Source organism: Aricia agestis, chromosome 8 (genome assembly GCF_905147365.1).
Source record: "Aricia agestis chromosome 8, ilAriAges1.1, whole genome shotgun sequence".
In the NCBI taxonomy this organism is placed as follows: Eukaryota; Metazoa; Arthropoda; class Insecta; order Lepidoptera; family Lycaenidae; genus Aricia; species Aricia agestis.
This window is the reverse complement of record NC_056413.1, coordinates 2718298-2741043: the sequence shown is the minus strand read 5'-3', so window position 1 is coordinate 2741043 and position 22746 is coordinate 2718298. Positions and strand designations below refer to the sequence as shown.

Genomic DNA, 22746 nt, shown 5'->3' with positions numbered 1-22746 from the left:
CAATTTGTCAACTGGTAGTGACATTTGTTTGTCATTGTGCATTGACATTTGACGTTGGCACTTGACAGTTTTTTTCTTATAGCATTTCGGATATTTAACCATGGCCGTCGAGTATATTATGGCGGGATAACAATATTCTATAATACAATTTTCAGCATCGTTTTTCTATATTGTCAGGTCTAAAGTCTAGTCAAAGTGTCTGACCTATATAAGTAATAGTCAATATATTCAAGAAATCATGTTGGTCGATTCAGTAAAGTGGTAGACGCTTTACTGAAACTTTCGATGAAGTTTTGGAGGGAACATAAAATAGCATGTTTCTGGATATTGCATCACTTTCCTACACTTGTAATGGTTAATATGAAATATCCTACCAATATTACACATTAAAAACCCAGTTGACAAAATTTTAGGAAAATAATACAAAAACACAACATCACTTTTTCACATTCCCGGCAAAACTCCAGATATTATATTTTTGGTGAATTACTGATGACTTGATGAGTGATTAGTATTTAGTTGATGACACGTCCATGATGGGAGTTGGGATTCCGAAAGCAGGGCTCTGTCCTTTGAATTCTGAAAGATATTTTATCCATTTTCTGAAGTCTGAAATTTGAATTACGAAACTAAAGAACATCTGACAAGTGACAGCTGGTTCAGTTTAAAGTCACACTGCACACCAGGGATGTTGCGAATATCCGCATCCGCATCTGCAAATTCGGAGCATCCGCATACATTTGGACATCCGCATCTGCATCCGCATCCGCAATAAATCGATGCGGTTTTTTATGCGGATGCGAATGTCATACGAATTGCGACAAGAAAAAAAAAGCGGCAGGGTCTGTGAATGGCGCGTGCCGCTTGCGCGTTACAAATGACCAATGGGAGCGAAAAAGCCAGCCAAGTACGTATCGGCCACGCACAATAGAGGGTACCGTAATACCGCCAGTTTTTAATAAGTTTTGTATCGTCTATGAATGTACAATTATAACATGTTTTACACTACTAACAACATCATCTCAGTTACATTCAAAGGAATTTGAACGAAAAATTCCTTTGTACTTCTCAATAACTTATAAAGTCTTCTTAGCCGTGATAAATATCTTTTAAAATTTAGCATATTTCCTACTCCCATGAATTTTTCCACATATTTTACAGAATCAACCGTTTGGCTAATAGATGGTAGAAGGGGGAGACACTGGACACTAAGGATTTCTTCCACTTTAAAACTTTGCATATTTCTTCGAATAATAATACTCGTAATATTTTTAAAACCCTATCCAACGACACCACACACGGTGGACTGGCCGCAAAATAAAAAGACTTATTCCCTGCTTGGTGAAATACTAGATTTTTTTAAAGGTTTTATATACCATTTTGTCGACACCGTTTATATGTATGTGCATTCATGCCAAATTTCGGCTTCGTAGGCTATTCTCTGAGCGAAACCGCGGAGAAACAGACAGACAGACGGACAGATAGACCGAAAATATAAGGGTTCCTTGTTGATTACGGAACCCTAAAAACGGTCACAGGATCCGACGCATTTATTGTGGTGCATTCATTATTGTCATGTGTAAATTAATCACTACGTGTTTGTTTGTGCTTCTTACTTAAGGGGGACTATCCCTAAAGAGTCGTTTTTATAATTCATTTTTATTATACTTGAAAATAAGCCCCGAATTCTTTCATTTTCTAAAATTAGATACTACATTATATTTCCGAGAATTCGATCTGAGCAAAAACACGATATCTTAAAATTTTCTCGATAGAAAAAAATCACAAAGATGCATCTAATTTTCACGAATTTTTCATTTATTGCCATAAGCCCATAACCATGCATTGAACTAAGTTAATATTTTAACACATTGTATAAAATTCTATGATTGAGAGATCGACCTAGCGGATTTTTAAAATGTTGTATATTTATCTAGTTATTAAGAAAAAACTACTTTGGCGATGAATCCGCGTCGTTCTTTTTCACCTGTAATATGAAAGACGGGCATGAGTGTGAAGAGAGAAGGACGATGTTTGATTTTTGGGGTTAGTCACCCTCTTAATAAGAAGCAGCATTATTACTATTAAATAATGCCGCTTCTATTTATAAATTCGTGTACTTACTAACAAAAAATTGGTAGAGGTCAATACAGGGGAATTGATGTAATTTTCATTTACAATTTATTATCTCTTTAATACAAAAGTATTATTATAGTACAGTAAAACATTTTTTTTTTATTACTATCAAGGTAATTTTCGTAAGCAGTTTCATTTTGATAAACGGAACAATAATTTCCTCTGGGAAAGTGGTAACTAACAAAGATAAATATTAAATATGATTTAATATTTCGATTTGATGGTCTTAAAATATGGATTGTTCTATTCAAAATGCGTTTCAAAATAAAGCTACTCACAAAAATTAGCTTGATATTAATTAAAAAATTTATTCTAGGGAACCTGTACTATTATTTTGTAACACATTAATTAAAAATTAAAATAATACTTTTTCATTTTATAAACTATATTTATGTAGGATCCGAAACATCTGCATCCGCATCCGCATCCGCGGATGTGAACCTCTAAAAATCCGAACAGTTCTGAAAAAAGTGGTTCTGAAATCTGAAGTTTGAATGGAGAATGGATAAAATATCTTACAGAATGGATAAAATATCAACTAAAGACTACAAGTACAGGTCACACGTATGACGTATCTGGATTGATTGCTTGCTCTTGGTTAATTACTACAAATAAAAAAAAAGTTAAAATCGTGTCAAAGTGACGTTTGGCAATTGTCAATTGTCATGATTATTTGTAAACAAATCGTATTTTATAACCTAAAAAAGGCAAAAGTATTTCTTTTATTGCAAAATTAAATTACTTTTACGTTAAAATATGGGTAAAAAGAAAAACAAAAATAAAGTGAGTGGTGCTGTGAAAACCGCCGCAAAAACTGAAAAGAAACTTGCTAACAAACTAAAGAAGGAACTTGCGAATTTGGGAGAGGTTAGTTCACGTGTAGTTTTGCTTATTATTTATTTAAATATTCAATAAATATTTAACAAATACTGTTTCAATTCCGAATACTATTTTATAGGAGGATATTGCAAAAATAATATCACAAATTGAAAAGGAGGAAGCTAAAAGGGCAGCTGCATCAGAGAAGGTCCTAACAACACATCCAACTGCTAGAGCCTACGCCAGCCTTACGCCACATCCTATTAACAATGAATTAATTTTATTTGGCGGTGAATATCATAATGGTCAACGGGTAAGTTAAAGTCAAAGGATTTTTGTTTACTTACTGAACCTAAAATAAAAAATGTATAAAAAAGTAATAATATTCATAATATTCATTTCAGACGGAAGTATACAATGAGTTGCTATTTTATAACCCGGTGAACAACAGTTGGCGTCTTCTGAAAGCACCTGGAGCACCGCCGCCAAGGAGTGCCCATCAGGCTATAGCCACTTCAGCAAACAAGTGAGACTAACAACTACCATGTCAAAGACACAGATTTTTTTTGTCACATAGCTACTATAGGGAATAGGGTAATAGGGGAGGATAGGGATTGGAAGGGAAGGGAATAGGGGAGGGTAGGGAAGGTAATAGGGTAGGGGATTGGGCCTCCGGTTAACTCACTCATTCGGCAAAATACAGCGCAAGCGCTGTTTCACGCCGGTTTTCTGTGAGAACGTGGTATTTCTCCGGTCGAGCCGGCCCATTCGTGCTGAAGTATGGCTCTCCCACGTATCAAATGTGTGAGTTTTGTAACTTTTAAACTAATGAAACACAAATTTGTGGCCTGGAATTATAGTTAAGCCGCGTCTACACTAGGCAACGTTTAGCGCGCGACACGTGACGCTCAACATGTACGGCAACGCTGCACAACAGCGCGCGATGTTGCCAGCTGACGCGCAACATGACGCGCGGCTTGTTGTTTGTTTAAAGAATTGCATCAATTGTCGTCAAGTGGAGACGCGCGCAACAATGTCCGTAGTGTGGTCTAACGAACAAGTGCTCAAATTAAGCGAACTGTACCAAAACTATGAACGTCTATGGGATACTGCTCACAGATACTATAAAAAAAATTATAACCACTGCCACTAAAATCAACACAAGTTCCTCTGGCGACATGTTGGCGACGACTGACGTAAAGTAGATGCGTAGACACTAGACAGACAACGTTGTTCATCAAAAGTCCCGCGCTGACTTTCAACATGTTGGGCAACTTGTTGTCCAGCATGTTGCGCGTGAATTGTTGCTTAGTGGAAACGAGGCTTAAAATCAACACAAGTTCCTCTGGCGACATGCTGGCGACGACTGACGTAAAGTAGATGCTTAGACAGACAACGTTGTTCAGCAAAAGTCCCGCGCTGACTTTCAACATGTTGGGCAACTTGTTATCCAGCATGTTGCGCGTGAATTGTTGCTTAGTTTAAACGAGGCTTTATTATTATTGTCACTATATTTATGGCTAGAATCTATATTTGCTCTATAATGGCATGGCAAACATGTATATTTGCTCTTCATGTGTGAGTCTGACTCACACTTGTCCGATTTATATGTTATGACTGGATATTTCACATTTATAGTATATTATGCAGTTTAACTAAATAAAATGTTAAGACAACATGTCAAATATGCTTATGGTTTATTCTAGAACTAGTTCAAATTCTGTTTTTTTTTTCAGAGGAGAGCTCTGGGTGTTTGGAGGTGAATTCACAAGCCCCACGGAGACACAGTTCCATCATTATAAGGATCTGTGGTGTTTCTCACTTGCTGAGAAAAAATGGGAAAAGGTATGCATTTTACAACAATTAGTGATCCACATACTAATTTGAAATTTCTACAAACCGGGTCTATTCTTTAATTGCATATTTTATCTATGTATATGTATAACATATTATCTTTAAGTTCTTGCTAGCAGTATTGATTTGAACTATTATAAGTCTTGTATAAAAAACACAACCAGTTTTTGATGATGTAATGAAATAAAACGCAAACGAGCAAACGGGTCACATGATGGAAAGCAACTTCCGTCGCCCATGGACACTCGCAGCATCAGAAGAGCTGCAGGTGCGTGCCGGCCTTTTAAGAGGGAATAGGGTAATAGGGGAGGGTAGGGATGGGAAGGGAAGGGAATAGAGTAGGGGATTTGGCCTCCGCTAAAGTCACTCACTCGGCGAAATACAGCGTAAGCGCTGTTTCACGCCGGTTTTCTGTGAGAACGTGGTATTTCTCCGGTCGAGCCGGCCCATTCGTGCCGAAGCATGGCTCTGCCACGTTCGTCTTCTTGTATTTATAGTAAAGTTTTATAGTAAATCAAATAAATGCCAGAATGTACAAATCTGCATTATCACCTACAGGTAGTGGCACCAAACGGCCCGTCCCCTCGTTCCGGCCACCGGATGGTGCTGCTCGGCCGGAAGCTGTTCATCTTCGGTGGCTACTGTGACGACGGGCGTGAGTGCCGCTACTTCGACGACCTGTACACGTTCTGCCTGGACACGCGGACGTGGGAGAAGGTGGTGCCCACAGGACGAGGCCCCACCCCGAGATCGGCCTGCATCATGCTGCCCATCGGCAATAATTCTGTAAGTAGAATATGCATTATAAAGGAAGCTAAGTTTCATATTTTCTAAGTTATTAAAAAAATTAATCACAATGAAAATATCGAATTTTACTTACACTTTCTTATTTCAAATTATTTAAAATCCAAAATCAGTAGTAACTTTATTCTCTTGAAGTAAAGATATAATATAAAACGTAGTGATTATATTCTCTTTGATATAATAATTAAAACTACCACATTGTAGCATATGTTACAATGTATGATTAAAACCTTTGTTGTACTTTGTTTTGTTACGTCTTGAAAACATATTGAGAGTACCATTATAGACGGTATTCTTTCAAAAATGGAAATTAAATTTGTTGCGGTTCTTTTCAGAATTGTAAGTTGGTTCATCATTTAATTAACCATTTAAATGAGGAGCAACCACTAGCGCGATGTAGCCGCCTGACAGAGTCATCTCGTAGCAAACACTTGCACTGAATACATTTTGATTTTCGTCTGTCATCTATAATTATAGCTCAGGGTAGTTGAAGTTATTTTTTAAAGGAAGCGTTTAAATCATTTGACGATATGATTTTAAAATATCGAGAAGTATACAATTAGTTATTCATAATCAATTTAGTTAATCAAAATTGCTTAAAATCGCGCCCTAAAAGTTCTATAAATATAAAATATTATATAAATTGGGTAATCTTAGCTATTTCTGTTAAAAATGAAAACTTGTGTTATTTCAACAACTTGTAAATCTTTTCATCAAAGAAAAAATCCCAAAAGAAGTTTATTCGATAATTTAGCTATCGTTTAAAACTAACTCTAATAATAATTAATTGAAGACGTTAGACGAGAGTTCATGAAGTGGGTAAGTAAGAATTTGAAAATTGACGTTTTTTCGCATAAATGGAGGCTTTAGTACCGAGAAATTGATTTGAAATAAAAAATGTGGATTTTATGTGGAGGTATAGCTAGATATTATATTATCCAGCTTTTTTAAAAAAGTTTGTTAAAAAAGTAAGGAAAAATGAGTAATTGTCCATATTATGTATCATTGCCTTTAATTATTTTGTTGTTGCAACGTCCCGATGTTGCTGTTAGTTTTCCTTCTTAAAATAGCCTCCAACAAAATTGATTCGACCTAAATTATTATTTTGGAAAAACTTAAGTAATTTAAAGAGAAGAATTTTTAGATTTAAACCCCCTCTCCCTGGTATAAACGGCAAGTTATTTATCGTGTATAAACAACAATGTAACAAAATTAAGTGTTAATAATTGAGGATGTGTATGTGTTCCTTGTAAAGAGTTCACTGTAAAAAAGCGGCTCAACGTCATAAGTTTGCCCATACAAATCACATAAAATATTGCTCTAACAACGCTGCTACTTTTATGTTTCTTTACATGGGTATTATTATCACTTAGTTTGGTTACTTTTATTTAAGCATTAATTATTTAGATACTAATTTATTATTTTTAAATTATTTTGATGATTTCTATGTTATTTAAATTTATTTTCAGTTAGTGGTATACGGCGGGTTTTCTCGCGTGCGCGACGGACGGAGTGAGCGGACGTGCACGCACGCGGACATGTTCCGGCTGTGCGCACGCGCGGGCGGGTGGTCGTGGCGCGCGCTGGCCGGCGGGCGCGGCGCTCGCGCGGGACTCGCCGCCGCACATAACCCGCACGCTAACAGGGCGTACGTGTTCGGTGGTGTTGCGGTACGATTTATGTTTTAGGGCTCCCACACAAAACTGCGAATTCGCATCGCATCGTAATGTCATTTTTATTATGAATTTCGTCGCAGATATATACGATGCGATGCGAATTCGCAGTTGTGTGTGGAAGTCCTTATCAAGCTTTTATTACATCAACCTGTAATGTAGTTAAATCTAAATAAGTGAATTTAACCCACTTCTACTTACGATGTATGTATAATGAAACATCAAGCACGACATGAAACTTTGTCATTAGCAGTAAAAGATAAAAGATTCGACGCTAATCTATACCCAGGATACAGTTATTGAGAATTGAGTAATGAATTACCAGTATATTTCGTTCATATAATGTGTCAAGACTTCAAGAGGTTTCGACAAATGCCTAGCATTAATTAACAAAAAGTCGTAGAAGTATGATACACAAAAACTATTTTATTTAACGTCAAAACAGTAATTATTAACAATGCTGTTGAATAGATTAAATCCTGTCAAAAACCTAAGAAATCGAGCCTAAATAATCTATATCCAATGTTATAATGTAGGACGTTGAAGAAACAGAAGAGGAGTTGGTGGGCGAGATGAGCGATGAGCTGCAGGTACTTGACCTGGAGACGTGTCGCTGGAGGCCCCTCGAGCTGCGCGCCCCCGCCGCTAAACCCGCCCCTGAGACCGAAACTAAGTCCGCACCTGAGCCCGAGCCGGTGAAGGAAGAAGCTGTTACAGGTTTGCAACACATCTTTTTATTATATGAATATTTTAAGCAACTACTATATAATTTTTTGCCTTTTGCCATGCACCATGCAGTATGTTATATTATGTAGGTACTACCCCAACAAAACATACCTGTTAAAATGGGGCCGAGTTCCTTTCGAATAATTCTTGGAGTTGAAAAGAGATTATTTTATTTATGTAATTTGGGGCCGTCATGTCCTTTTTTTGCTATCTTTGTATATATTGCATTTATAATATTAGTAAAGCTGTTAAAATTTTCCAGTGGTAACGGACGAGGTATTTACAATGAAGCTGGGTGGTGTACCCTTGGGGGGTCACTCGGAGGGTCCAGACGCGGGGGGTCCAGCGGCGCGGGCGGCAGGGGGTCCCGGCGCGCGCATGTCCGCCATGCTGTGCGTGCAGCGGTCCGCGCTGTACGTGTACGGCGGCGTGCTAGAGAAGGACGACAAACAGTTCTATCTTACGGACATGTATAGCTTGGGTAGGTTTATACTATATATACCGAGACAGCTAGTATGTAACAAAACTGAGTGATAATACTTTAGGGTGTGTATATGTATATTGATATTGAGTTCCATATTGAGTTGTTGCTACTTTCACAGCGTACTCTGTATAGGTGACTCATACATATCCTAAAGTATTATCACTTAGTTTTGTTACACCCTGTATAACAAGTGATATTCTCATTATTTATGCTTTGATTTTATGGAATAAAAACACCGCAAGATTTAACAATACTAACAAGAACAAGTCGTAGAAAAAGCCGTCCATGAGTCATGACTCATCTCACAGATACTTAAATGCTGCTTTCGCCTATCGGGTATGTGTGTGTGTGTGTAATACAATAATGATGGACGAATTCTATATGCTGCGCAAAATTTATTTTTCAATAATAATATTCCTGCAAACTACATTTTAAAGTTTTTCAACACTTACTAATCTTGGTAACTACGTACAAAAACAGAATTCATGTTGTCTCTTTAACTTTGTCTACTATTTTCAGACTTACACAAACTGAACGAGTGGAAGACGCTGATCTCTCAGCCGGCGTTGCCGGACTGGCTCGGCTCCGACTCAGAGTCCGGCTCGGAAGAGTCCGGAGAGTCAGACAGCGAGTCGGACGACAGCGAGGAATCGGACTAATGTAAAAAGATAAGATATACGTACTTTATGTATCGAAATCGTATGTAACATAATTGCAGACATGAGGGTGAAGGCGGTAACCAACAATCTGAAAACAGTCGTTTCTTTTGCATAAATAGAGGCTATAGGACCGGGAAAATTATGCGAAAAAAAGTGAATTCTATGTATAGCTATAATCTAGATGAAAAAGTAGGTACAGTCTGTCAAGAAAGTGAAGAAATTAAAAAGTGGCCACATCGTAGTGTCATCCCTTTCAAATCAATCTAAGAAAAAGGGATGACAATACGATGTAGCCACTTTTTAATTTCTTCACTTTCTTGACAGACTATAAGTTACAAGGTTTGTTCAAATTATAAAGAAAAAAATAAGTAATTGTTCTTATGCTGTAAAATGTTAGTTACTGGTTTCACCCACTGTACCATGATATTTAACTTTGGGAAGACTTTACCTTACTTTCAATCCGTAAACCGTGATCTGTGTTAATATATTATAATATTAAGCTAAGGTATAAAGTGATACTGTATTATTTATACGACATAAATGAAAAATCAAAATAAAACAACACATGCACATGTTAAAGTTTTATTTACACATTGCCTACAGAAATGTATTTTTTTTATAAAAAATTAATTCGTCTACCATTCTGTATACATAAACATCTTGCACGTCGCGTGCGACTGGGAAACAGAAGTGCAATGAACATTTGAAAGTATGCCCATACATGGATATAGTTATGCAAAACGGAACCAACGGCACTTTCGTTAGATGTAAATTAATGGTAATAACCTCCTCATATAAGGGTATTAAAACATTTTAGTATTAATGTTTGAAGATTTCCTTGATGGAATCAATATTATGCATCTGGGGGCACGAGAGTGCCCCCGCCAAGATGAGCCATTAGCATATTCAAATATTTCTAAGAAAACTGGTTCTGAGTTGCATAACTAAATCTATATGAAATATTTTTAAAGTAGGTGTTACTTGTAGCTCAAATTTTCTTTTTAATAAGTTATGACAACCAAATTATTGATACACAAGTCACAACACATGTTTTCAAAGTATAAAATGTTTTAAAAATTGTTCTAATACATACATGATACATAATTCGAGTAAACACCAAAATACAGGTTTGAAATTAAAAATACATTTACTACAGAAACGCATAGATTGCACACACATCTTAATAAATATTATATATTTATTGTTTTAAATCAGTAAAACATGATTCCATTTGGAGTTTATATGATATATAAATAGATACAAGTTTCCGATTATAATATGTATGTGAATGAATATTATTGTATCATGAACCATGTTGGCAGTGCAACACTATCAATTTGGTACCCTGTGTTTTACCAACTGTACAAAAATCTACGCCCCCTACCAACATAAAAATATTTTAAACAATTATTATTAAATTACATGATTATATTTACAAATAACAAGTAAGAGATATTATGTCTAAACAACACAAAGTAGTGATTAAAACTTATATTTAATAAACGAAGATGAAGATACGAGTTCTTTGCAATTCCATTTTCAATCAGTTTCCCAATTTCATTGCGTATCAGAAGCATGAGGTTTTTGAAATTCTTATTTTCATGAAATGACTATCCACTACTAGAGAAAGTGAGGAAATGGCACAAAACTTGATATTTTATAATTTTTGGTCCCAAACTTGCACAATATCGTCAGTTACATTCGAATTTCGAAATTTTTAAAGGTAGTGATATATTTTTTTAATAAAATGAGCTAAAAGATGACAATGAAACATGTTTTGAATTCCGTATACACTAGCATAAATATATTTCAATAAATATTCGTGTGCGCTTCGTTATTATAAATATTATCGTATTACGTTATACATACACTGGTTTTCGTATAAAATAATATAAATATTAAATATTACGTAACATTTAACATACTTATTATGTTTTGTATTATCTAACACATTAAGCAAAATATTAATAAACGCTTATTTACATAAAAGCAATCGCCGCCTGTAAGTAATGAATAATGATATGAAATAAAGTGAAAAGTAATTAATGTCAGTCAGATGATTCTTAAAATAATAGACATCTTAAAATAAGTAGAAAAATAACAGAAGCAAGATAATGATATTTAAAACATGGTGTCCAGTTTAAAATGCCTGATTTTGATTTAATGTTTCTGAAGCGAGACGAATACGTCGCTAATTATTATCACCAATCATCCCCATGATTGCATTACACTTAATAGAAAGAACATAAAAAAGCAAATCAGTCTTAACTTATGTTAACATACATGACTAATAATTTCTTATATTTACAAATTTAAATATTTTTGATATTTGGCGATGGCCACGAATTATTTACAGAAAAAAACAATTCATAATGAATTAAAATCCAAGTGTAAAAGTTAAAAGTAAAATGATATCGTAATTGATGCCCACAGCGGAACACAATGTCCGCGCGTATAAAACGCGGAGTCGCCATTAACTTAGGTCTCAGCCTCAAATTTTGCGGGCAGCGGGGCGGGAGCGGTGGCGGCGGCGCGGGTAGCCGTCTAATACGCAGCGCGCCGCTCCCACGCCGCTTCCGCCACCGCCCCGCTGCCCGCTGATTTCGAGGCAGAGGCCTTAAAACCTCGCCCTCAGCGTATAGCGTGAACTATGCACGAGGCACAGTGCAGCTATACTATCATTCGCTATCTAACTCGATCATAATTTACAAGTAATTATTTACACAAATAAATACACAATTTGGCTGATAGTGTCCCGTGTCGCATCTGTTATTGTCGGCTGGTCGTGTATCATTCAAATTTGTTGAGAGTTCACATATCACATTGCACATAGCACTCGCACTGACTAGCTACACCCGCCCTCCGCGCCGCCGGCGACTACACCGCTCAGTCAAACATATACTCGCTAATTGGAAATGTTGACGAACATCTTACATTACTCTTTCGATTATTGTCCTGTCGTTGCTACCTATATAACTGTGAAATAAATTAAAGTCGTCGCGCGTTTCGGGGCCGCAAGACGTGGAAACGGGACTGTCTTGCGCGCCGACCCGGCGATGACTCCGTGCGACTACAACTATTTCGAGTCATATCTCATGAAACATGTATCGCTATGTACACAAAACAAAGTTATAATACTTTATAGTGTGTATGTATCCCTTCTGTAGAGTTGACTGTATACCGGGTTCCTTTTTCAAATTTTTGTACTAGAAAATTCATTCCGTTGGACCGTTTCTCATAGAAACGTAGAAGTCAAAAGTAACTATTGCAGTGCTGCTACTTTCAATTCTATATAAGGATGTCCCTTATCTGTTATACACACCTCAAAAGTATCACTTTGCTTTGTTACCTGTTTAAATATGACACCGGCGGCGGGGTGGTCGCTTAGAATAAATCAGTGACGATCGTCCCGAACCACGCGCAGACGACGGGCAGCGCGTACGTCATAAGCGCCTTTTGGAGGCTCGGCTCGGTGGCTCCGGCCGCGACCGGCTGCTCACTGGGGTTGTCCGGCACGGGCGGGACGTCCGGCACGACCGGCACATCGGGCTCCGGCTCCGGCTCGAAGCGGACGCGGACTTGCACGTTGTTGGTGTTGGGCGCGCCGCCGACCGCGGGCACGAACGGCGTCTCGGACGCCGGCGCCGGTGTCGCCTCCTCCGGCTTAGATACTTCCGGCTCGAGCCGATGGTCGCCGGATCCTGGAGTAAAGAAACAAACAATTTTTTATTACGATCTCAAACTTGCTACTTATATTGTTCGTAAGTTGCTATTTGTTTTGAAATATGAAACTTTTTAGTAATACAAAAACTCAAAACTTAAGAGTGGTACACTCAGACCAAAGGTGGTACACTCCAACGCAATTAACATTAGTCGATAGGGTTACATCTATATGATTAACAAATACTATTTTGAGTAAACTTGTCTGAGTGCTATAACACACAATATATTAACGTGGCAAAATATGACACGACGATAGTGCTGCAAAATACTTTAAACACAAAACTCACCTTCGCCGTAATCGAGTCCGGTGTCCCTGTCCTCGTCGTCGTCCGGCAGGTCGTCAGTGTCGTCGGTGTCGTCGCCTGAGCCGGACCCCGAGCCGGCGCTGTCCACGAAGTCGTTGTATGATGCTGCCACTGCTAGGTCCTCCGCTGTAATTGTTGTGTTAGATAAGTATATGTAGTGCGTTACAGCACAGTAAGTATATGCTATTAACAGTTATAGCACTAGACAGCATTTGTAACTAAGACGTACGCCCTGTTAATATTTTTTTTGGGGCCAAAACAACCTAACTAAATAGTAAAGGACAAGTAACAATAAGTGAAATTTGAAAAATGCACACGAGCATTTTTTCTTTTATTAATTATCATCAGATTACGATTAACATTGACTTAAAATAATACCAACTAAATGCCTGTAAGTCAAGTTCTAACATACACATAATTTCTCGCCATAATCTCACCAGCTCTTGATTTATACAGGGTGTAACAAAAACAAGTGATAATACTTTAGGGTGTGTACGTGTTCCTTGTAGAGAGTTCACTGTGAAAGTAGCAGCGCTGAAAGACCAAATTTTTTTTTACTTTTGTATGGGGAAACTCGTGGTGCTGGGGCTCTTGCCCATACAAAAGTGAAAAAATTTTTTCGTCTTTCAGCGCTGCTACTTTCACAGTGAACTCTCTACAAGGAACACGTACACACCCTAAAGTATTATCACTTATTTTTGTTACACACTGTATATAGGCCATGGCCTATGGGCGGCAGCGTCCTATGGCGTCCTAGGGGGGGCGGCAGCGTACTAGGATGGCGGCAGAGTTCGTACATCAAAATGAAAGTAGCCTCAAAATACCCGGCCCTGAATCTCACCTGTGTCCTTCCACTGTACTTCCACGCCATTGTACGCGTCCTTGAGTTTGGCGGTGAGCGTGCGCAGCGTCTCCTGCTGCGTGCGTGCGACGCTCGCGCCCGTCACCATAGCGACGCGCACCTCGGGGTTCGACGCCAGCGCCGCGCTGCCGTCGCCCGCCGCTATCGCCGTGTAGCTGGAATTGTAGTTAAGTTAAATTATTGTAGGATAAAATTTTCATATTTCGTACAAACAATAAAAAAATAAAATATAATAAAGTACCATCAAAAAAAATATTCTGAATAGGCAGTTGACAGATATGACCCCACCTTCTCATCCTGTTAATGCGTATGAAGCACAATGCCTCCTTAACTATAGGAATCTCTCTTTCATCTCCCGCAACTGACTACTGCTGTCTCCCTCACACCAGCCTGCTGTCTCGCTCACACATACCTGGCCTGGTGCGTGCCGTTGAAGCAGGGCGGCGCGGTGACGCTGACGGGCGTGCACAGCGCGGCGGGCAAGTGCGCCCAGTAGCGCCGCGACGCCCGCACGCGCGCCCGCGTCTCCCGCACCAGCCGCTCCAGAGCCGGGCCGCTCTCGCCACCTGCAATTTTTTTAATTTTTTTAAATACAAGTATGGGCTCATACAGCTATATAATAGTAAACTACCTACGTTAAAAACACCTTTTACAAGTTAAGTCACTTTGACTATGATCGGTTGTGGCTTGTACGTCAATAGGCTTGATGACTATTTTTTTTCTTATTAGTAATTGAACGACCCTTAAAAAATAGAAACATCGCTGAAAGAATGACTCTGATAGCTTAAAAATTCACCAAGATATGACAATTCAAACATCTCATAAAATAGACCTGCCCGAAACACACCATACAAAGTGCTACGAAAGACTGACGTCACTCTTTCGTAGTTTGTATGCATCGGGAGAGAACTTTGTTCGATAGGTAAATTAAATATGTATTGCGTTTATGAAAGTGGTTTTAGTTGTTTTTAATTGCATAAGTTATCGAATGGTATACAAATATAAGAAATATAATTGAAAAAAAATCGACTTGATTATCCAACTTTGAAGGCGCATAACAAAAAAAATACAAATGCTATGGAGCTGAAATTTTGGGAACACTTATTTTTTACCGTGATTTTTTTATTTTATTAACAAAATTCGCTAATCTTTGACCTTGTCATCATCCCTATTCTCATTAGGAAATTTTGAATGGAGTTTTTACAGTAGGTATGTAGCTAAAATACGAGTCTTGTTCTGTCATCGAATCCTATCAAGATTCTTTATTGACACACCAGTAGCCGATGTTGACAGCACTGATAAACTAATAAAGCTTCTTTATTTAGACTTACCGTGTGTATTTTCATCGACTTTAGTAGACGTCGGCTTTTTCCTCTTGGGGCCGCGTTTGCCGTCGAACTCGTACGCCTTGAAGTCCAGTTCGGCGCCGGCGGGGGCGGCGTCGGCGTCGCGGCGGCTGCGCTCGTGCTCCTCCAGCTGCTGCAGGTCGATGCGGCCGCGCATGTACTGCAGGAACCGCTCCCGAGACTTGGCGTTCGCGGCCATCTCGTCCGTCGCCTTCCGAATACCCTCGGGCGTCCGCAGGCCGAGGAGCGACGGGTCGTCCACGAGGCTCTCGAAGGACGCTTCGATCTCGAAGTCGTCCTCGCTGGGCCGTTCATTCCAGTCGAACTCCGGTATCGCCCGGGCGAAGCGCCGCGCCCGGTCCGGCGTGAAGAACGTGCCGGCGGGCGCTCCGCCCCCGAGCACCGGCTTGCCGCAGTCCGCGAATATCTTCTGCGATATGTCCTGGTTGCGCTCCTGGAAGGTCATGATGGCTTCCGATATCTTGATGTCGATGGGCTCGACCACCATTGCGATATTGAAGGGACCGAGGAGACGGTCCGCGACCTTCTCTACGGCGTCTGGAATCGACAAAACAAACATAAGCTAAACGAATAAAATCGCCTTATTACAATAATAATTATTGTAGTCAAATACAAAACAATTTATAATCGTTATAGTAATGTGAGGATTATTGCTGCATATGACAGACACTGGCAACACCATTACAGTAGAGTCACCAGTGTAATGAAGGGGTATTGTCTTCTGAAACTGTCCCACTCAGCAGATCCTTTAGGCACTGTTTTTTTCATAAGAATAGCTCTACCTGGTGATTGGTGTGGCCGCTGGTCGCATGGCGGCCAGGTGCGCCTAGTCTATGGCGGTTTCATACTAAGGTATCTATCTACCTCGATGGCCGCCGTGGCCTAGCCGCTGCGGCCTGGCCGCTAGTGCGCGCCCGGCCTTATACTTAGGGCCTTGTTACACCGTCCGAGTAGAGTGGCCAATAAAATTGCCACTTTACTCGATAGGAGTATAACAAGGCCTTTACTCTCATCTAAGCCAATAGAACTCCCTCTCACTCACCGACATAGGCGTCCCACTGGTCGGCGAGGTCGGCGTGCGCGGGCAGGCAGCCGCGCAGCACGTTGTGGCAGTAGCGGCTGCACGCGGGCTGCGTGTCGCCGCCGCACGCGCCGCAGTACCGCAGCCGCGCCCACGCGACCACGCACTCCTGGCTCACTTCCACCTGGAGATGGACGATGATGTTTAGCTAGTGATGGTGCATGGAGTCATCCTTAGATCATAAATATATTATACTTTAAGGTCTAGGTAGAGTCTAGCAATTGTACAAATAGTCATCATTCGCATGAAGAACATAATCACTCTTAACCATTTCTTAGCAAGAAGACAGGGACAAAGCCTACCATCGTTTGATTGTAATTTGTAAGGAGCAAGCGGAACTCCTATACCCACAGAGTTAATTCAGATTCGAAGTATGAGAATTGGGCCTCAGGAGCGACGGAGCCAGAACTATGATTGGGAACAAAGTAGCTAAAGTATGCTTTGGTTCTCTACTATAAAAAAACCAAATGATCAATAAACACTGCAACTCCTTAAACATCTGGCATTCCTTTGCCAGCTCTTTGTTCCCGCGGTGCTGCCGACTCAGCGGTGAGCCATCGCACACACAGCGACATTCCTTATACGACGCGGATCGAGTGACACACATCTTCAAGTAGACTATATTCAACTGGAGCAGCCAGTAGCGGCGTTACGGAGGAGCGACGCTGGGTGCCCCCACCCAGGGCGCCGGATCAGGAACGCCGAAGGACAAAAAAGGGGCGCCCTTTTTCGTAACACTACCAGCTGCCTGGGCGCCGAAGAAATCTCGCCCTGGGTGGTAAAACCGGCACTGGGAGCAGCCATAATATGCAAAGTTTGGAGAACTAAATTCATAACTGGAGCATTCTGCAGCCATATACACTACTGATGGTAGAATGCAGATATGGTGTTGCAATCGCGTTATAGACATGATTGCGACTGACAATGTTGGACATTGCACCATGATCTCACATCATGATGTAGCCTTAAAAAGACTTGAGCAGTACCTTTTTATTTATCTGTACTTAAGCATTTTACCATATTCAGTAGTCTGGCTAGTGCCTAAGTAGTTTACCTACAATAATTAATTAAGTGCTGACCCTATATTAAAACTACATTAATAAAATATTGAATATGTTTAATACTCAGTAGTTACTCGAACTTTCGCATCTATCGCTGAATACATAAACATTTTTCAAAGCCAAGTGTGTATTTAAAATTTGGTCAAAGCCATTGTCCGGTCATCGAACTGAAAGTACATTTTTTGGCGAAATTCACTGATCTATTTTTACGGATTTATTTACAGAACTTCTTCCATGCCAGTCTTCATATCCCTACCAAGATTTAGCCTTGTATTTAGTGACTATAAATAAGTATGAGATCACTCAATTATTAAGATTCCAAATCACACAACGCATAATTGTCACCAAAATTGAATCCATTGTGCGTTTGATATATTCGACATGCAAATTGGCTAAGCAAATTTGAATAAAATGTTTTATATTTAAATACATGTGCTAACGGATAGCGCCTTTGAATTATTCGAGGTCTGCCAATCATCCTATGGATGCTATGGACTACAAAAACTTTAAAAAATACTGTCAAATATAAATTTAAAAAATTGAATTTAGATTTTGGCGCGCAACGCAAGCATATTTTTTTTTGAGTTTTCTCCCTTGCGCTCTGCCTTATTTTTCTGTTCTGAGGGCTCTGCCGCGACAGAACTAACAGCAAAATAACTTTGCAATGATGAAATATTCGTATGAAATATGTATGGGTCATGTACGACCTCCATACAACGAGTTTCGTGATTCATCTCGCTCGGCGCCAGATGACATATTTAGTGATCAATTAAAATAATTATTCCTTGCACAAACACACGTGTTGAATACTCAAAACCTGATGTCATCCCGCCGCTTAAATTTTATTGCCCATCAAATTTATAGACCACAGACTTCGGACGTGAGGCGGTTTATTTTAAAGTTTGACCACAGTATAACTTGAATTGATATAATAAAATTAAGTTGACAGAAATAAGGTTAACCGTTAAAGCCTTTGATCCAGAAGCGTAGCTTTCCTCAGCGGGGCCCCATATAGAATATGTTTGGGGGCCCTTAGGAAAGGCCTTTTTTACTTTTCACATATTTTGTGAATTTAATAAAAGTTTCTATTAATTTTCCCTAACGCACGTTGGGGGCCTTTGTGGCCCGGGGCCCCCATGTAATTGAATACCGCTTCTACGGCGGTAGCTACGCCCCTGCTTTGATCTATATGTAGAGAATTTTTGTATGTCTGTATGAATGATACTTCACTATGTATAATATATATTATATACACATTTTAATACATAAAAATAATTTTATTTTGGATATAAATAAAAAATACACTCTTAAATCAAGGCAACAGGCATAGCTCGAGTAATCTTTGCAACGACCTAAATTCCAGAATTACGTCTAAAAGTACAGGTCCACATAACATGTCAATCATCTGAGTAATTATAATTATATAATTTCCAACATAGTCGATTGTTTGCGATTACATAGAAAGTTACATGTGTGATCATTATTGCCTATTATTATTATATTGATGTTTTTGTCCGACAAGGTTCGCTGGTCAAGGTCCAATTAAATTGTACAACACGCAGAAAATAACTAGGCACCTTCATTATAATTATTATATATGCCTTCAATAGTTTTCTTACATACAGGTCCCTAGTTTGATGCTATTAAGCATTCGTGTACTAACGTAGACTAACCCACATACTTTAATAAGTTATTTCGATCATTTAGAATAAGACTGTGCAGTCTTGTTCTAAATGATCGATCAAAATTCAACAAAAAAAAATTGTGGGGTAGTACACTAATGTTGAATGTCGCAAATTACTTCCTCATCAGGAAACCCTGAACTCTATAAAAATACATTTTACCAATGTCATTTCAGTACAGGATAACCCTTTGTGACAGATGGACACAGTGCCGTAAATAGGCTTTTTTGCGCCCTGTGTCGTGTGCGAGATGCTATAACTACGCCCCTGTTTCTTTTTTAGATATTATATGTACCCGAGCAATGCTACGTATAGGCCCCTCTGGTCTGGCCATTCTTGCGCCCCCCAGAGTCTACGCCCTGTGCCCGGGCACCGGTGGCACCGCCCTATTTACGGCACTGGATGGACACGTCATATTCTTTGCTAGAACCATTGCATTGGTACTACTAATATATTATATTCTGTGCTAGAACTTAAGTCTCTTACCTGCATCATATTCCTGACGACCTCAGCACCGGAGCGGAGCGCCTTGTGGAAGGTGCGCGTCGCCACGAAAGCGCGTCGCAGCTGCACCGACAGCTTCAGCGGTACATCCTCGAACGGCTGAATGACGCGCATGTGCTCGCTGAGGCACTTCAGGTATCTAAAAAGTTAACGTTTCATTTTTAAATTACTGTCAAATAGATTTTTTAATCATGATAAGTCTGCTGTCTGAGGCATTTTCTTGGAATTAGGATGTTTGAAATTCTATTTGCCACCAGATGCCGCTATGTAGCCTTAGGGTCTATCGTGTCAAACTGCTGACGTAATGTGTATTTGACACGATAGAGCCTAAGGCTACATAGCGGCATCTGGTGGCAAATAGAATTTCAAACACTCTCATTATACAGTAGCGAGCGCCCGTATCAGAGGATATAGTCAAGCTTCCTGTATCTATAGTCTGTCAAGAAAGTGAAGAAATTAAAAAGTGGCAACATCGTTGTGTCATCCCTTTTTCTTAGACTGATTTGAAATACTACGATGTTGCCACTTTTTAATTTCTTCACTTTCTTGACAGGCTATAACGATGTTTCAATTCAGTCCAGCTTCAAATTGTTTAAGGCTCGCCTCGGTAATATTAGTAGTAAATTTACTACAAAATATTTAAACACTAAAAATATTTTTAGTGTTTAAATATTTTGTAGTAAATTTAATTCAGTCCAGCTTCAAATTATTTAAGGCTCGCCTTGCTAATATTAGTAGTAAATTTACTACAAAATATTTAAACACAAAAAATATTTTTAGTGTTTAAATATTTTGTAGTAAATTTTTACGCAGGAACCTAGGTAATTACTATTTTAAGCTAAAAATAACTCAAACATCTATACTAATATTATAATCTATACCTAATCTATACTAATATTATAATCTACAGGGTGTAACAAAAATAAGTGATAATACTCTAGGGTGGGTACGTGTTCCTTGTAGAGAGTTCATTGTGAAAGTAGCAGCGCTGAAAGACGAAAAATATTTTTCACTTTTGTATGGGCAAGGGCCCGAGCGTCACGAGTTTCCCCATACAAAAGTGAAAAAAAATTTTGGTCTTTCAGCGCTGCTACTTTCACAGTGATCTCTCTACAAGGAACACGTACCCACCCTAAAGTATTATCACTTATTTTGTTACACCCTGTATACTAATAATAAACACACCGGCAAAATTAGAGGAACATAACAAAATATTAAATTTTTTTTTAATTGTTCACTGATTTTTATATATTTATTTATTTATTTATTTACTAATTGATTATTAAAAAATAAATTTTATATAAATTTAGGGCATAAAAACGTGAAAACTAGAAAAAAATCAGCAAAAATCAAAAAATTAAGAAAATCTTTGAAATTTCAGTAGTAAGTTTTTAGGATAAATTCTCCATTTTTATTAAAGAAATGCCATGTTAAAAGCGTGTAATGCCTTCTATGGATCTCAAGAGGGCCTGGATACGCCATTCCATGCTTGCATTTTAATTGTCAATCATTTCCTGTGGGATATTCTCCTACTCCTCCAGTAGCGCCAACTCGAGCTCCTGGACACATTTTGGACTGGAGTTTTAACTCGTACCGTTCACCCATTGATGTGCCACACGTCTTCAATCGGATCCACATCCGTAGACCACGCTGGCCTCTCCACCTGGGCTACCAGCATCGTTTAGGTAACAATGCCCGATTATCTTACTCTATGGATGCACATAAAATTGAAATTACTACCTAAAACTGTGTAAAAGGCACACCATGCAGTTCCAGGATGTCGGTGCTATAGCCCTGTACTGTCAAAGTACCATCATTTATAATGATCAGCTCCATGCGGGCTCCAAATCATATGCAACTCCAAACCATTACGAAGCCTGCATCATAGGCCACTGTTTCCGGTAAGTTTGATGCCCTGTAGCTTTCCTTATGATTTATCCACATTCTTTATCGCCTGTCAATACAATGTACACAGAATTTGCTCCCATCACTGTACAGCACAAGATTTCACTCACTTGTCTAATTTTGATGTTCACGCGCAAATCTTAGCCTGGCTCTTCGGTGTCCTGTCTCAAGTTTTGGTGCCCTTGCTGGCACTTTTGAGTTTAATTTAACTTCTTTGAGTCTTCTTCTTACTGTACAATCACTTACACGTTCATCTTGGACCTGTTCCGACAGGTTTCGTGTCTGCATAGCAGTTTGAGGTCGATTTCTTAAGTTTTGTTTCCTTATAAAATGGTCATCCTGAACCATTGTCACCCGATATCTGCCTTGTTCTCGTCTCCGAACGTAAGATCCAGTCTCTCTGAAGCGTTGAAAGTTACGATGAACCACGGAAACTGACATACCTAAGGCCTGACTGACCGAACGGTAGGTGTGACCTTTCTCTATCCTGGTTACAGCTCTAGCTGTTGCAGATGCTGGGAAATCACTAATTTTGTATCTAAGCAATGTGTTCTTCCAAAAACCAAACAATCAAATGAGCTGAGCACACCTTGCACCCCGCTAAAACGCCATTCTTATCAGGAACACTTACAACGTCAATAATCGAAAAACACTTATTAGGGCATAATTGCTATAAAAACCTGTCAACTTGCCAGTTTTGTTCAATATTTTATTTCTTGAATGAGCTTAGAAGCTATAAAAAAGGCTTTCAGACAGCCCGACCCACTTGAGTTCAAGTTTTGGCCCTTTTTACCTATGTTCCGCTAATTTTGCCAGTGTGTGTATTATAAAGCGGAAGAGTTTGTTAGTTTGTTTGAACGCGCTGATCTCGGGAACTAATGGTCCGATTTGAAAAAATCTTTCAGTATTAGATAGCCCATTTATCGAGGAAGGCTATAGGCTATATTTTATCACGCTAATACTAATAGGAGCGAAGAAATAGAGGTAAGTATGGAACAAACGGTGGAAATTATTTGAAAGGGCTTATTTGAACGCGCTCATCTCAGGAACTAGGGCTGGTCCGATTTGAAAAATTCTTTCAGTAGTAGATAGCCCATTTAT

At 39.1% G+C, this 22746-nt stretch overlaps 2 protein-coding genes across 2 annotated transcripts in view; one reads left to right on the top strand and one right to left on the bottom strand.

Moving 5' to 3' along the window:
* Positions 1 to 2815: 2815 nt before the first annotated feature.
* On the top strand, positions 2816 to 9380 carry LOC121729939 (kelch domain-containing protein 4). Its single transcript, XM_042118671.1, has 9 exons — positions 2816 to 3003; positions 3095 to 3268; positions 3360 to 3481; positions 4692 to 4800; positions 5368 to 5595; positions 7083 to 7283; positions 7823 to 8003; positions 8275 to 8493; positions 9016 to 9380. The coding sequence occupies exons 1-9, from the start codon at positions 2893 to 2895 to the stop codon at positions 9153 to 9155; spliced, it is 1485 nt and encodes a 494-aa protein (XP_041974605.1). The 5' UTR covers positions 2816 to 2892; the 3' UTR covers positions 9156 to 9380.
* Positions 9381 to 9723: 343 nt separating this feature from the next.
* Positions 9724 to 22746, bottom strand: part of LOC121729936 (glypican-6) — an 87033-nt gene continuing 74010 nt past the window's right edge. The window contains exons 5-11 of the mRNA XM_042118668.1: positions 19723 to 19879; positions 16455 to 16617; positions 15377 to 15949; positions 14458 to 14611; positions 14025 to 14200; positions 13166 to 13309; positions 9724 to 12856 (exon numbers count right to left, since the gene is read on the bottom strand). Of these exons, the coding sequence (XP_041974602.1) occupies positions 12540 to 12856; positions 13166 to 13309; positions 14025 to 14200; positions 14458 to 14611; positions 15377 to 15949; positions 16455 to 16617; positions 19723 to 19879 (1684 nt within the window). The 3' untranslated portion in view covers positions 9724 to 12539. The remainder of the gene's footprint in view (positions 12857 to 13165; positions 13310 to 14024; positions 14201 to 14457; positions 14612 to 15376; positions 15950 to 16454; positions 16618 to 19722; positions 19880 to 22746) is intronic.